The sequence below is a fragment of the Trachymyrmex cornetzi genome, unplaced genomic scaffold, assembly GCF_001594075.2.
Source record: "Trachymyrmex cornetzi isolate Tcor2-1 unplaced genomic scaffold, Tcor1.1 scaffold156, whole genome shotgun sequence".
Lineage (NCBI taxonomy): Eukaryota > Metazoa > Arthropoda > Insecta > Hymenoptera > Formicidae > Trachymyrmex > Trachymyrmex cornetzi.
Window position 1 is genome coordinate 1,389,802 of NW_017296157.1, and position 12,750 is coordinate 1,402,551.

The 12,750-nt window shown below is 37.7% G+C and overlaps 1 protein-coding gene across 16 annotated transcripts in view; it reads left to right on the forward strand.

The window, feature by feature from the left end:
* LOC108758376 (uncharacterized) overlaps positions 1-12,337 on the forward strand; it is a 143,403-nt gene extending 131,066 nt beyond the window's left edge. For all 16 annotated transcript variants that reach the window (XM_018503293.1, XM_018503301.1, XM_018503296.1 and 13 more), the window contains 6 exons: positions 2,654-2,803; positions 6,760-7,032; positions 7,913-7,999; positions 8,192-8,234; positions 9,719-9,977; positions 10,172-12,337. In XM_018503293.1, the coding sequence (XP_018358795.1) occupies positions 2,654-2,803; positions 6,760-7,032; positions 7,913-7,999; positions 8,192-8,234; positions 9,719-9,977; positions 10,172-10,772 (1,413 nt within the window). In that variant the 3' untranslated portion in view covers positions 10,773-12,337. The remainder of the gene's footprint in view (positions 1-2,653; positions 2,804-6,759; positions 7,033-7,912; positions 8,000-8,191; positions 8,235-9,718; positions 9,978-10,171) is intronic.
* Positions 12,338-12,750: the final 413 nt, after the last annotated feature.

A 12,750-nucleotide genomic window follows, 5' to 3' on the forward strand; every position in this document is an offset into this window, starting at 1 on the left:
CCCCTCCCCCTCCCCCTCCCGTCCACCCGCGAGACGGTCTTTACGGCCTTATTTGCGGAGACGTAAAAATCGCGAAAATCAATACGAACTTCTAACATTAAATATTCAGGCTATTGACTGGGTGGGGTCGAGTCAGACACTATAGTCGTTCGTGGTCCCTCCGTGGCCTTCCCCCTCGACTGCGACGAAAAGAATGAAAAATTAGTGAGAAATTAAGGTTCGATGGATTAACGAAGAGGACACGGGGGAGGACGGCTGGTAAGGGCAGGAGAAAATAAAGGGGTAAAATATGACCGGGAGCGTGGAAAAAAATTCATGTGCTAATACGAGTTGAAGACGTTGTAATAGAGAAAAACCTCCGTCTGTAGAAAAAAGATCAAATGGAATCGCTAATGTGTCTATTGTTATATCGAGATCGTTATCAAGTTGGAAAAAAAAAAGAAGCGTTAAGAAATTGATAAAGACGAAGGGAGAATTTTTCCTCGAGTTAAAAGGAAATTTATAGAGAATATCCCGGCTATGATAATGTAATACGTACGTGTTCTCCAAAATTGGCGTAGTTGGGAATTTCGCCTCGGCTTAAAAAAAAACACACTCTTGTCCCGTTATATTTTTCCTCTCTAACGACGGTAGGGTACTATTAGCGGGACGTCGCGAAAGAAACTCGCGCAACTGTCCGGAAATTCCCACGACATTCGTTGCGCACAGGGTCTCGGTACCAATTTACCTCTATTCCCGTTCCGTGTTACACACGGCAATATGCGACGTCGGCCAATTAGCATACAAAAGAGGTGCAATTAATCGAAGGTTGCGACGACACAGCCACAACATACGATTGAGCAAGATCCAATGATTACCTGGAACGTATGCGTAGGTAAGGCAAAAAAATCGATCGATATAAATACGGAAAAATCTCTACACAATCATTCGTAGAAGACTCGAATCTTTGAAACGGTCTCGGTAAAAAGTTGGATATTCCCTCGAGAGATAATCCATCCAACGATCTGAAAAAAAAAAAAAAAAATTACGGAAATTATATTATAGGATACTTGGAAAATTAACGTCATGACGCGCCGTTCTAGAATCGAAGTATTACGAATCCATCGATCACGAAGACGTGGTACGAGACTACCACTTTGTATAAATTTTCATTAGAGGCGGGGAGGAAGGGTTTATAAACGATATGCCACGTCGCGAAGGAAGAATTCTGAAAGGAGTGTGAGGGACCTCCTCATTGACTTTCATGCCAGATATTTACGTCGAAAGAAGGCCGGGAGGACGGTCTTGCAAAAATCCCCTGAATGTGCAGACAGGAATTCATATTTTATCGGGTGACGCGCGCTCGATCCATACATTACGTTAGCACGCTCGTTACGCGCGTCAATACGACTTCCCGGACAATTCCATTTCGCCGGTAATTAATAATGATCGACGCGTCGCGGCCGTCGGCGTCGCCGCCACCGCCGTTGTGCGAGAGCCTCGGTTTGCGCGTTGCGCGCGCGTATCCTTACTTGCCAAAGCGAATAAATTGGATCGTGTTACGTAACGTGAGACTAAAGTGACGTTTACCGCGAGCTGCAGAGAAAAAGGGAAAAAAAATAAAAAAAAAACAACAGATAGTGTTACATGTTTCTCTGTGCTAATTATAAATTCGACAAATTGCCCGTGATTCCAATTCCCGGTGTCACGTCCAGTGTCAATTAATGCAAATTAATCAGGGAACATTGAAACTGAAGCTTATACAACGACTTTTCTGATTAATAAACGATACCGCAACATTTACGCGTGCTGCGATAACGAAGTCACTTCCGCCGCGCCGGTGAAATTCGACGCAATGCTATACGCGTGGCAATGTTTGCGCCAGCCAACGGGGTAACTCAAAGTCCTACGAAATGTCGTTTATAGTTTTACATTGTGCAGCACGCTACAATCAATCGTCGACCACTATGATTAAATTTGGATAACGTAACTACGGCGGAATCAGTTTGACCTCAGTAAATAAATGGCATAATAATATTGTAGAATGTAGATTGGAAAGTAAATGCATTTTTCATTAACCGCACGGAAAGGACGGTTTTGCTGAAATATCTAAAAATTTAGCTAGATATAGATCTGATAATAATTTCGTTGGACCATCAAAATAATTACGTAGAACGCTGAAACTGGTTAATTGCTAGAATGTCAAAACTTTTTACAACATTGTTCATCATATTTGAGATTCCTATATAATTATTTTGATAGCCCAACAAAATTATTTTCCAATCTGTATCTAGTCAAATTTTTAGATAGGTACTTCAACAAAATCGTACTTTCTGTGTGCCTGCATTTTGAGCGGAGTATTTGCGTATGGTTTCGTAGAACGTTATAGAAAAAAAAAAAGGGGGGAAGGTACACACACGATACAGATATCTTTTCCCGACGTTCCGTGCGAGGGCTTATCTTCGTCAGGTTTAGATTTAACTTCGTCGCAATTAACCCGCGCGTTATCGATATGTCCGACGTGTAACAACTCGTGCAATTACTCATAACGCATGTAGAATTTAAATCGCGATTCTTCTACTTACGCGCGTTATTTACACGACCTTTTTCGCGCTCCCGCAGATAAAATCGCCGCATAAATGATTAACAATTGCGCCTACTCGCATGTTCACAGGTTGTACTGTCGGCGTGTAGCACATACTTCGACACGATCCTATCGCAGTACGAGGAGAAGGACCCCATCGTCATCATGCGTGACGTCAAATTCTCGGACATCAAAGTGCTGGTCGAGTTCATGTACAAGGGAGAGATCAACATTGATCACGTGAGTGTTACAACTTCCTGTAAATGACTTTTTTTCACGTCTCAGTTTTGTATCGTTATTGATTCTAATGGGCACTTGAAAAATTTATCCTACGTAGAAAATTTGAGAAGAGATATCATTTTTTAGATTATCATACTTAACGAAATATGAAAAGTGTGAGAAAGAGTGAAAGATAAGATAGAAAAGAGCACGAAAACAAAAGTCTAGTTAGGAAACAGAACGAAAGAAAGAGATATTTTTAGCTCGAGTGTTCTAAATTAAATTAATAAATTAGATGAGTGCGAATGTACATGGAAAGATTTTACTGAATTAGCTATAAAAATTTTATGTACACATCTGAAAATAATTTTGTTGGACCATCAAAATAATTATGTAGGAAATTCAAGCATGATGAGCAAAAAGTTTTAACATTCTAACAACCAGCTTGAGCGTTCCACATAATTATTTTGATAGTCCAACAAAATTTATTTTCAGATTTGTGTCTATTAGCTAAATTTTTAAATGCTTCAGCAAAATCGTTCTTTCCGTGATAGATATAAAGTAGGATAAACTAGATTGTAAATAGAAATAAGCGAATGTGACGCGAAAGTCTTGCAACCTTATTGGAAAGCAATAAAAATCATACAGAAATATGAACAGTTTGATTTGTAAGCAATTTTATCTTGAAATAAAGTTTGAATTATATATCTTGAAACAATTATATGATTCCAAAATAAATTATGCGAATATACTCGTACAAAAATTACAATGAAATTCCTGAGAGATATTGGCAAAGAAGACTGACGTGAAACGTAACACTCATTGCATATAAAACGCGAATTAAATATTATCGACCGTGATAATCTCTCTCTCTAAGTCATATCTTAGATATATTTTCACTTCGTGCTCATTAATGTTGCTATTTGTGGCGGACGTTTTATTACGTCGCTGTGAAATAAAGTTTAAGCAGTAAAACCCCGCCATTCTTCAGACAATAAATCCCCGCCTTCCTCAGTTTTCCAATAACAACAATTTCGCGTAGATAACAGCCGCCGCGCTCTGTGACAGCCATGGTTAACGAGAGAACTTTACGGTGCCTATTATCTTGCAAAAAACTAACGTTTCTCATTCGCACTGACGACAATCGTACATAAGTTCGAATACGCTGCGAAACGTGTTATGACAAGACCGTCGTACGTAACATGTCAGAAATATCGATCTCGGTCAGGGTAAATTTCTAGTCTAAAAACAAAAAATAAGGAAACGTGGTGATATTCAGGCAGAAAATCAATAAGAACATACGCAGTTATGTCCGACACTTTGATGAATTCAAAGTCGACTTTTTCCATGAAAAATTTCGAAGCTGATCTACATATATTTAATATAAAATTTTATTTTTAACGAATTTTAGATAGACCCTCTTCTATATTTTAATAGAAATTTTTCCGATGGCTTTTAAAATATATTTAATAGTAAAGATAAAACAATTATTAGAAACGTTATCTTTGCTGAGAAAAATCAGTTATTGACGAATATGTCATTAAAATGCAATAATGATACATTATATTTCCGTATGTATTATTTATATATGCTTACAGAATGACAAGAGTCTGTAACCACACACTTTGTATCATACGTTTCGTTAATTATTTTCTCGTAATCCTTGAGACTTTTTAATCGTGGATTAAAAAAGAGCCTGTGCTTGGAGAATATAATAATAAACCGGCGGATAATCCGCAAAAGTCCATTTGGGTATATTTATACAATTGCACTGTTCCTTGCACCTGGTTTTATTAATGAGAATGGAGCAAACCGTTCCAACATCTTGTTTGCGATATTATGTTTTTCGAGAGATTGTCCGAAATACATTTAAGAAAATTATGCTCCCCCGAGATTTTTTCGAGATATCTCAAACATTTCGCCTGTCTGTTTCGCATTATGCTACAATAATTCGACAATACGTCCTCAATATTGAAATTTCCGCGAGTATATTTAAGATTCATGTATTCTCTTGAGATATGTCTTAGCGGTATATCCATTATATATCCAGCTTTATAATATTTTGTAAACTATTCTTATAAACTTAAACTTTTCCTTAATACATTTCTTCCTCGACTTTCTTAAACGTATCTTAACTGTTCAATTATAAATGTCTCATTTACAGATAACATAGATTATATTTTTATTTCGTTGAAAATCTCTCGCTTACTCGATATCCGACAAACTGATACTTTACAGTTCCTTCCGCGAAGCTGGCGATCTTTCTTCGCGCGAATCTTCAATGATATATCTATCTCCTTCCGAGGAGAGCGAATTCTTCCTGATTTCTAGTCGTGATGAGGCAGTCGCAGCCGCGTAGGAGCTTTCTCCGGCACGTTTTGTGTCGCGCGGGCCCGATCGGGCTCGCGAAAAATCGCTGAGTGAAAATCGTCAGGGCCCGATCCCGGATTGGAGATCGGCGCGTGATTTAAGCTCTCCTCGCGATCCGAACGGAATGTTAGCTAAACGGCACGGAGGAGGGAGATCTGCAAACGGTTGTAGATCGGGCTTTGCGTCACACGGGGCACGTCGTCCTTTTTTCCCACGATCCCTTTTCTTACGCGCGAACCCCCTCCTTTCTTCGCCTCGCTACCGCGCAAGCAAGAAACGAAAGCGGCGATATTTCTGAAATACATTATTCCGCGGCGGCGGCGTCGACGCTGACCCACATAGACATTTTTCCAATTCCAGCCGTGGCCGATAGAAAGCCGCATGCGGCCGTTCGTAGAAAGTTCCTATATTATTTAGCATTCGGCCGCGCCGTGAATAGCGAACGTACACAATCACCGCCGCGCTGGTGAAAATTAGCAAATAATAATTGGGGCCCGTTGTCGCGAACCTTTTCTCTCTCTCTCTCTCTCTCTCTCTCTCTCTCTCTCTCTCTCTCTCTCTCCCTCTCCCTCTCCCTCTCTTCCCCCTCCCCCCGCGTTCTCTATACGCGTTCGCAATCTTTATTTTTTTTTTCCCGTTCAGTACGTCGCGCGAGTTTCTCCACTCCCATACGCGAGAATACAACGTAGGGGTATTTTTTTCCAGGGGAGAGATCCGAAGGATATTTGCGAGGGAAAATAATGCTGATGAAAATAAATAAGCGGTCCGTGTCAGCGACCCGAAAGTAATGGGCTTGTCTTTCATTTTTATATTTTCCCCTTTCGCAGTATTTCAAGCTTTAAAAAACATCCTGTCTAAATGCATTAAGTTTTTATAATTACGGGATAATTAATAATTTTTAACTTTGTGATTGACTCAGACATAGAAAAATATGTCCCGTAATAAATAAATTGAGAGAGTTGTCAATTTATTTTTGCGTGATGTCCTTTGTGATAAAATATTTCGTTAGAACCTCACACGCCATATACATATACACATATATATATTTACGAATTTAATATATAACTACAGAGGAAGTTAGTTTTTATAGAATACGCTCACTAACTATAGTATCTGAAAATTTTAATATTCAAGCATTTAGTTTAGATGTCATAATGATGTCTCATTTATAAATAACACAGTAAATATTTCTGTACTCTGCTTATTTATATAAATAAGCAATCGAGTTTTCAATTTTCCTCGTAGAAGCATACAGCGGATTTAACAAATTTCGCAGTTACACAAGTCATATTTATCTACACATTTACATTTTTTTCCGTAAGTCATATTTATCTACACATCTATACTTTTTCTGGATTCTGACTTTTAATCTCACTCACATTCCTCCATATCTGTTCGTCGATGCGTTATAAAATAATATTTTAATAATGTGATATATAACAATATTTTACTAAGAATTATGCTGACACGTAATATACTAATACTATATAAATATAGAAATTATGATAATTTCAAAAACAATTACGTACAAGAAAGTTGATTTATTGAAACACAAAAACGAGACATTATAGAAACGAATGATTATATTCGTCCGTTTCGTTTTATAGACGAGGTTGTCGTCGTTGCTGAAAACCGCCGAGGATTTACACATCAAGGGGCTCGCCGAGGTGAGCTGGCGCAGCGATTCCACGCAAAACGACCTGAACAACACCGGCCACAGTCCCGGCACCGGAACCCCCGGCGTCGAAACGGTCCTGCGAGAAGGTGAAACTGACGAGCCACCACTCCCCAAACAGAGACGCAGAGGTCGTCCGCCTCTGGACGATCCACCATCGGCACACGACGTCTTCACACCCAAAATCACTTGCATCACCGGGAACGTACGTATATCTCTTATCATTATTACTGGCTAAACCGGTCTGTGTAAAGCTTGGTGTGCCAACGAAAGAAAAGATTGACTGAATATAGCATAACACTTTTAATTGGCTGCTGTAACCAAAAATTGGATGCAGCAGCCAACTAAAAATGCTATGCCATATTTTACCATCTAAATTGCTGCAAGAGCCAATCTTTTCTTTCAGTGCGGTTAAATTGTTGCAGCAGCATTTCGCAAATCCGTTCGCAAAAAGTCAAAGTGAGTGATATTGCTTTATAAAAAAATTTCACGATATAATTGTATTGGAATTGTATTATAAATACTATAATCATAATATATTTTTTGTGACGAGTACCAAATATTTCAAATATCTCCACATCTTAATGGATCTTAATTTAAAAACTTTTATTCTTGTTGTTTCGAACAAAAGTTCATGCTATCGTTATAAAATATTGATCCACAAAATCAAAGTGTTAAAAAAGTGTTTAAATGTTAAAAATATAAAAAATACGTTTTTTTTACACTTTTACCGTCTTAATTATACACCTTCTAATTTTAAGTGAAAAAATTGAAAACCCTCAACAATTGCATTTGATTAAAAGTTCTCGGATTTCAAATTTCACAATATTTATATTTCTATATAAAAATGTGGCGTTGAACGTAGAACGAATAATTAAGAAAGATTACAAAAAGATAAGAAAGAAAATGGTGAATCTGCACTGCAACGGATACCGAGCCTTACACGGAATATTTAAGACAATTTACGATCCGTTATCGTGAATGTAAAAATACAATAGTTTTGTCTAACTCGCAGCGGCGGGTACCGCACATACGTGAGGGTACCCACGCACGATTCTAATGTGTCACGTCGAACCTTTTCTCAGGAGGAAATGATGAGCGAGGGCGGCGACCATGAGAGTTGGGACGACGAGATGATGATGAACGAGAATAACGAAACGCCACTGCCGGTGGTAAGGCCAATTATCGTTAGATACGATTCTCTTTGTTCCTCTTCACTTGCTGACGTGAGTGTGCACACATAATTAAATTGAGTCTATTAAAAGAGGTGTCGCTCTACTTTCTCTTGCATCAACCGTCAGGTTAGACTATTCTTTGCGCGAATATTCTATTCAACGATTTTGACTGTTGTGTGATTTTTCTAGCTGTCCTACATGCCCAAGGACGACGCATCTGAAGAAAAGAAAGGTATACATGATCGTTCTGCAATTACACCTTGATGTGTAGCCTTTCTCCACTCTCAGAAAGTTTTGCTTAGTGTATGTCTAATGCTTGTTTCTAAATCTATATATTTTATGTTTCTATTATATACTCTAGATTTGTAATTATTTTTACATTCTATTAACATTATGTTGTCGTTATAATTTTTATATACGAAATAAAAACAATGCATATTTTATTATTTTACTTGTCTTGTACAAGAGGGAAAAATAAAATATTGGTATATAAAACCAAACTGAAGAAAATGTTAAGATTCGAAAAGAAAAATAAACATTTATTTCGTATTATTGACATCTTCTTTTATATTGGTTCAGAATTCTCATTTTATTTATATTTTGCATGTAAAACAATAAAAAATGCATAATATAATATATATTGAAGAACATGATTTTTCTTAAAATATACAGCTTGAGCGCGTATAACAAATGTTACTAATGTTGTTTTAAATGTCTTTTATCATAATGTAATCGGCGTAAAAAAGATTGGAACACTGTTTTTTCGATAATTCTGAATTCTTTTGATGAATTTTACTAATCGCTTTCGAAGAAAATCGATATTTTTGTCTTCCCCCGAAAAGTTTTTTCCTCTGAATGCTTCTATTCTTTTTTTACGCCGGTTGTAAGTGCCTCAGTATTCATTTTCAAAGTTGGAAAGTAACGCATTATTTGTAACACCATTACAACATTACATTGTCGTTACTGTTTTCTGTTTGCAACAGTAACGTCGTTACATTTTTATAACAACGATAACGAATTCATTACTTTAATCCGTTACTTTAATTCTCTATTATATCTTAATATTTATTCAATAGATCGCGTTATTTTTTATTTGGATAGAAATTTATTTAAATAAATATATAAATATTGAAATATTTTGTACTTTATATCTTAGGCTGCGTTTCGATAATCGCTGCTAATACCGACGAAAATCTACGGTAGTATGCATTATGTAACGTGAACTACAAATTTTCACACACACAGTACTGGCAGCGAATATTGAAATGTCCTTTAAATGATAATATTAATATTCGAAAATAATGTTTAATAAAAATTTTTAATAAAATTTTTTAATTACAATCTAAAGTTCTAAAGATAATTTCTAAGATATATTAAAAAATAAAAATATCAATGTAAAGAATCGTAGAAGATTTATTAGATAAATTTAATAATATGTATATATAAAGAAAATCTTATCACATAGAGATCAGTTTAGAGTTTTAAGATTTAATATGGATTATTGAATAACGTTTTAAAATCTAATATCTTGCTCTAGCATTACAAAAAAGTAATGAATTGTTACTTCCTAGTAACGGTAACGCGTTACTTTTTAAAATGAATAACACAAATAACTTTTTACAAAAAATAACAGTAACACATTATTTTTATAAAGTAATGTTCCCAGTTTGTCCATTCTAATAGTTATTGTAAATATTGATTGTTTATCGATTGCAGCCCCTAGCACTCCGTCAAATTCTAACGCCACAAATCTGTCGATTCCTGAACAATTCCGGGACGTAATAAAGATGAATGATTACCTGACGACGGGACGCCGACAAGAGTTCTGGGAAGAACCCTTCACGCGCCGCGTTATGGATGCTATCAAGAGCAAAGAGCTGGAAATGAAGACTGCCGCCGAAATCCTCGGCGTTTCTTACGGCACTCTCTACGGCAGATATCGCGACAGTTATGGTTGCCTTAAACATCCGTACAGGTAATGGACGCATGCACACAAAAATTTGAAAATTACACTTAAGGATGCTGATGTTCGAACTTTGCATTTAAAGAAAACATAGCGTAATTATTGTAATCCAAATAAAAATAAAGTGCGAGCACGAATTAAAAGAAAACGGTAGAATTTCACCAAAATAATCAGGATAATAATATAGAGATGACATATATTTTCAGAGTAAGAGATTTTTGGTCTGAACCGGGCCCGGCAGAAGTGTTGGCGAAATTGCGGCGGAAGGAGATAACATTATTCCGGGCTGCCGAGTTCCTCAATGTCACCGTCCACACACTTGCAACTTATCTTTCAACGCTGCAGGGTCCAGATAGAATCTCGTTGGCCGGTGACCTCAGCGTGGCGTCCAGCGGTAACATCGACAGCGGCAGCAACAACAACGCAACAGAATCGACGACGACGGAAAACAACGAGTCTGTGAACGACATCCTGCAGAAGATCAATGCAAACGTGGCGACTACGACGTCGATTAAGCGTGAGGGCGGTGGCTACATCGAGGTGCCAACGGCAGTGTCGAAGTGTTCCACTACGTCAGTGCTGGAGAACAATCCGGACATCACAATCGTCAAGACGGAGAACATGCTACGTAAACGCGAATATACGAAAATGTCCAGCACAGAGAACAATAACGCGAAACTGATGAGCGGCGGTGCCGTTAGCGAGGTCAGTCAGCAGCAACAGCAGCAACAACAGCAGCAGCAACAACAGCAGCAGCAGAAACTCGCCGACCCGTTGTCATTAAATAATGACAACAGTAAACCCTAACTATTCAGACCCTACTTGACACCTACGGCGAATCACCATCATCCGCGCAGCGTAGCGCCAAGCGGAGCCAGCTATAGATCCGACCTGCAGTGCCCGCGCAGTTTTTATTCCAACGTGTTTACTCGCTTTCTCACGAATTTTCATTTAAAGTAGACGAAGGAAGTAGAAGAGGAGCGGCGCCGGATATCGCTGTTCTGCGCACTCCCGATTCTGAAAGAGTAGCCTCAGACAATCTCGCGTGCGATCGTTCGCGATTGACGGCGAGCCGTGGCTGCGTCGGGACGGACAAAGCGAGAACTTTGACGATTCCTGACGATGCCTTCGAATGGATTCCCGCACGGCCACGGCCTACTGTCGTATTTTTCACGGTTAAGAAGAATATTAATGTCGCGAATTCTGCCCTAGCGGAATTAGTACCCTAGGCGAGTTGACACGAAATTCCTCTCGTTTTAACTTCGAATTCGGCTCGCTTTTAACCCACATGGGTCAGTAGTAGACATAATGCATACGACCTTGGCCTTTGTGAGGAAAAATGAAAAAGCAAAAGAAGTAACAAAAGGGATAAAGCGTATAATAAAAAGTTCAATCGAAGTTCCTTTTGAATAACGATGTAGAGTGTATTATCGCAACAAAGAATGCCTATTTTCTGCCGCATGTGTCTGTATGGTAAAGAGCGACAATATATTCACCACAAGTAGATCCATCATAGTAATATACACCACAGAGAGAAACGGAGCAAGGGAAGAAAAGGGGGAAGCAGAAAGAGAGAGAGGGAGAGAAGAAAAAATAAAATTAAATAACGTCCCTCGGCGTAGATATGTTCCTCACGCGATCGTCGTTAGGATCGCGTTAGGATCACGTTTCAGTTAATGCCCGTATATAAACTCGAGAATTTAAATCATAAAGCTTGTACTATTGGAAAAGGCGTCCATATTCGATATGCGATTTGCAATACACGACACATAAAGAAATACATATGAAGCGAAAAACCTGAAAAAGAAGGCGATTGTAGATAGTATTCTCAGCTATTTATATTTAGAAAAGTATTTAAAGAGATAGATAGAAAGAATGAGAGAAAGAGAGTGAGAGCAAGAGCGAGAGCGAAAGAGGAAACGAGAGCGAGAAAAAAATCATCACTTCAGGCTGCGTATCCAATAGTAAATCGTTTATGATTTAAATGTATTTTCATGATGCAAACCTTAACATTAGAAACTGTTTTGTTTATGTTATCGATTTGCTGACAAAATTTACGCGCGTACAATTTTACATGTGTTACCTATATTTTTGGAAGACATTGTTTAGAACGGTTAAGTTTTAGGAACGTAAATTTCATGCAATTAAAGTAAAGGCGTTGCGATCGGTTCGCGATTTTTATGCGTCGTACGAAAATCGCGGCAATTGCCTTTTCTCGAGTATTCGCAATGTTACTGAAATACCGTTGCACACATAACGTAACATGATAATGACGGTGTATATCGTTCTATTTTGTTTTTCTTTTATACCGGTACGTAAAGCTGTGCTATAGGAGTGATTTTTATAAACAATCTTTATTACTTGTATATATACACGAGCTATTTTTTTTATTTCTTTTACGAGAGAAAATATTTTTAACGATTTTTATTGAAGAATAATAATCGTCGATCAATATCAAAAATGATTTGTTTGACACAAATGTGCAATTTGAAGACACTGAATAGTATTATTTGGGATAAAATGTTGATTAAAAGGAGTTAAAAAAGAAATAGAAATATATGCCGGTGCGTAATTATGCTCGGATTTATCAAGGCAATATCGATATGATATCTGCAACGGTGGCTACGGTAATGCTGTGTTAACGCATTGTATCGTTGTTCCCCCTATTTATACATGATTCGCGATTCTGTTTAATTTTTTTGTATGCTTTCACAGGCGCGATGTTTACTTTAAGTTAGATAAAGAAATGGGAAATCCCCAAACCGCTATATATATATATATAAAT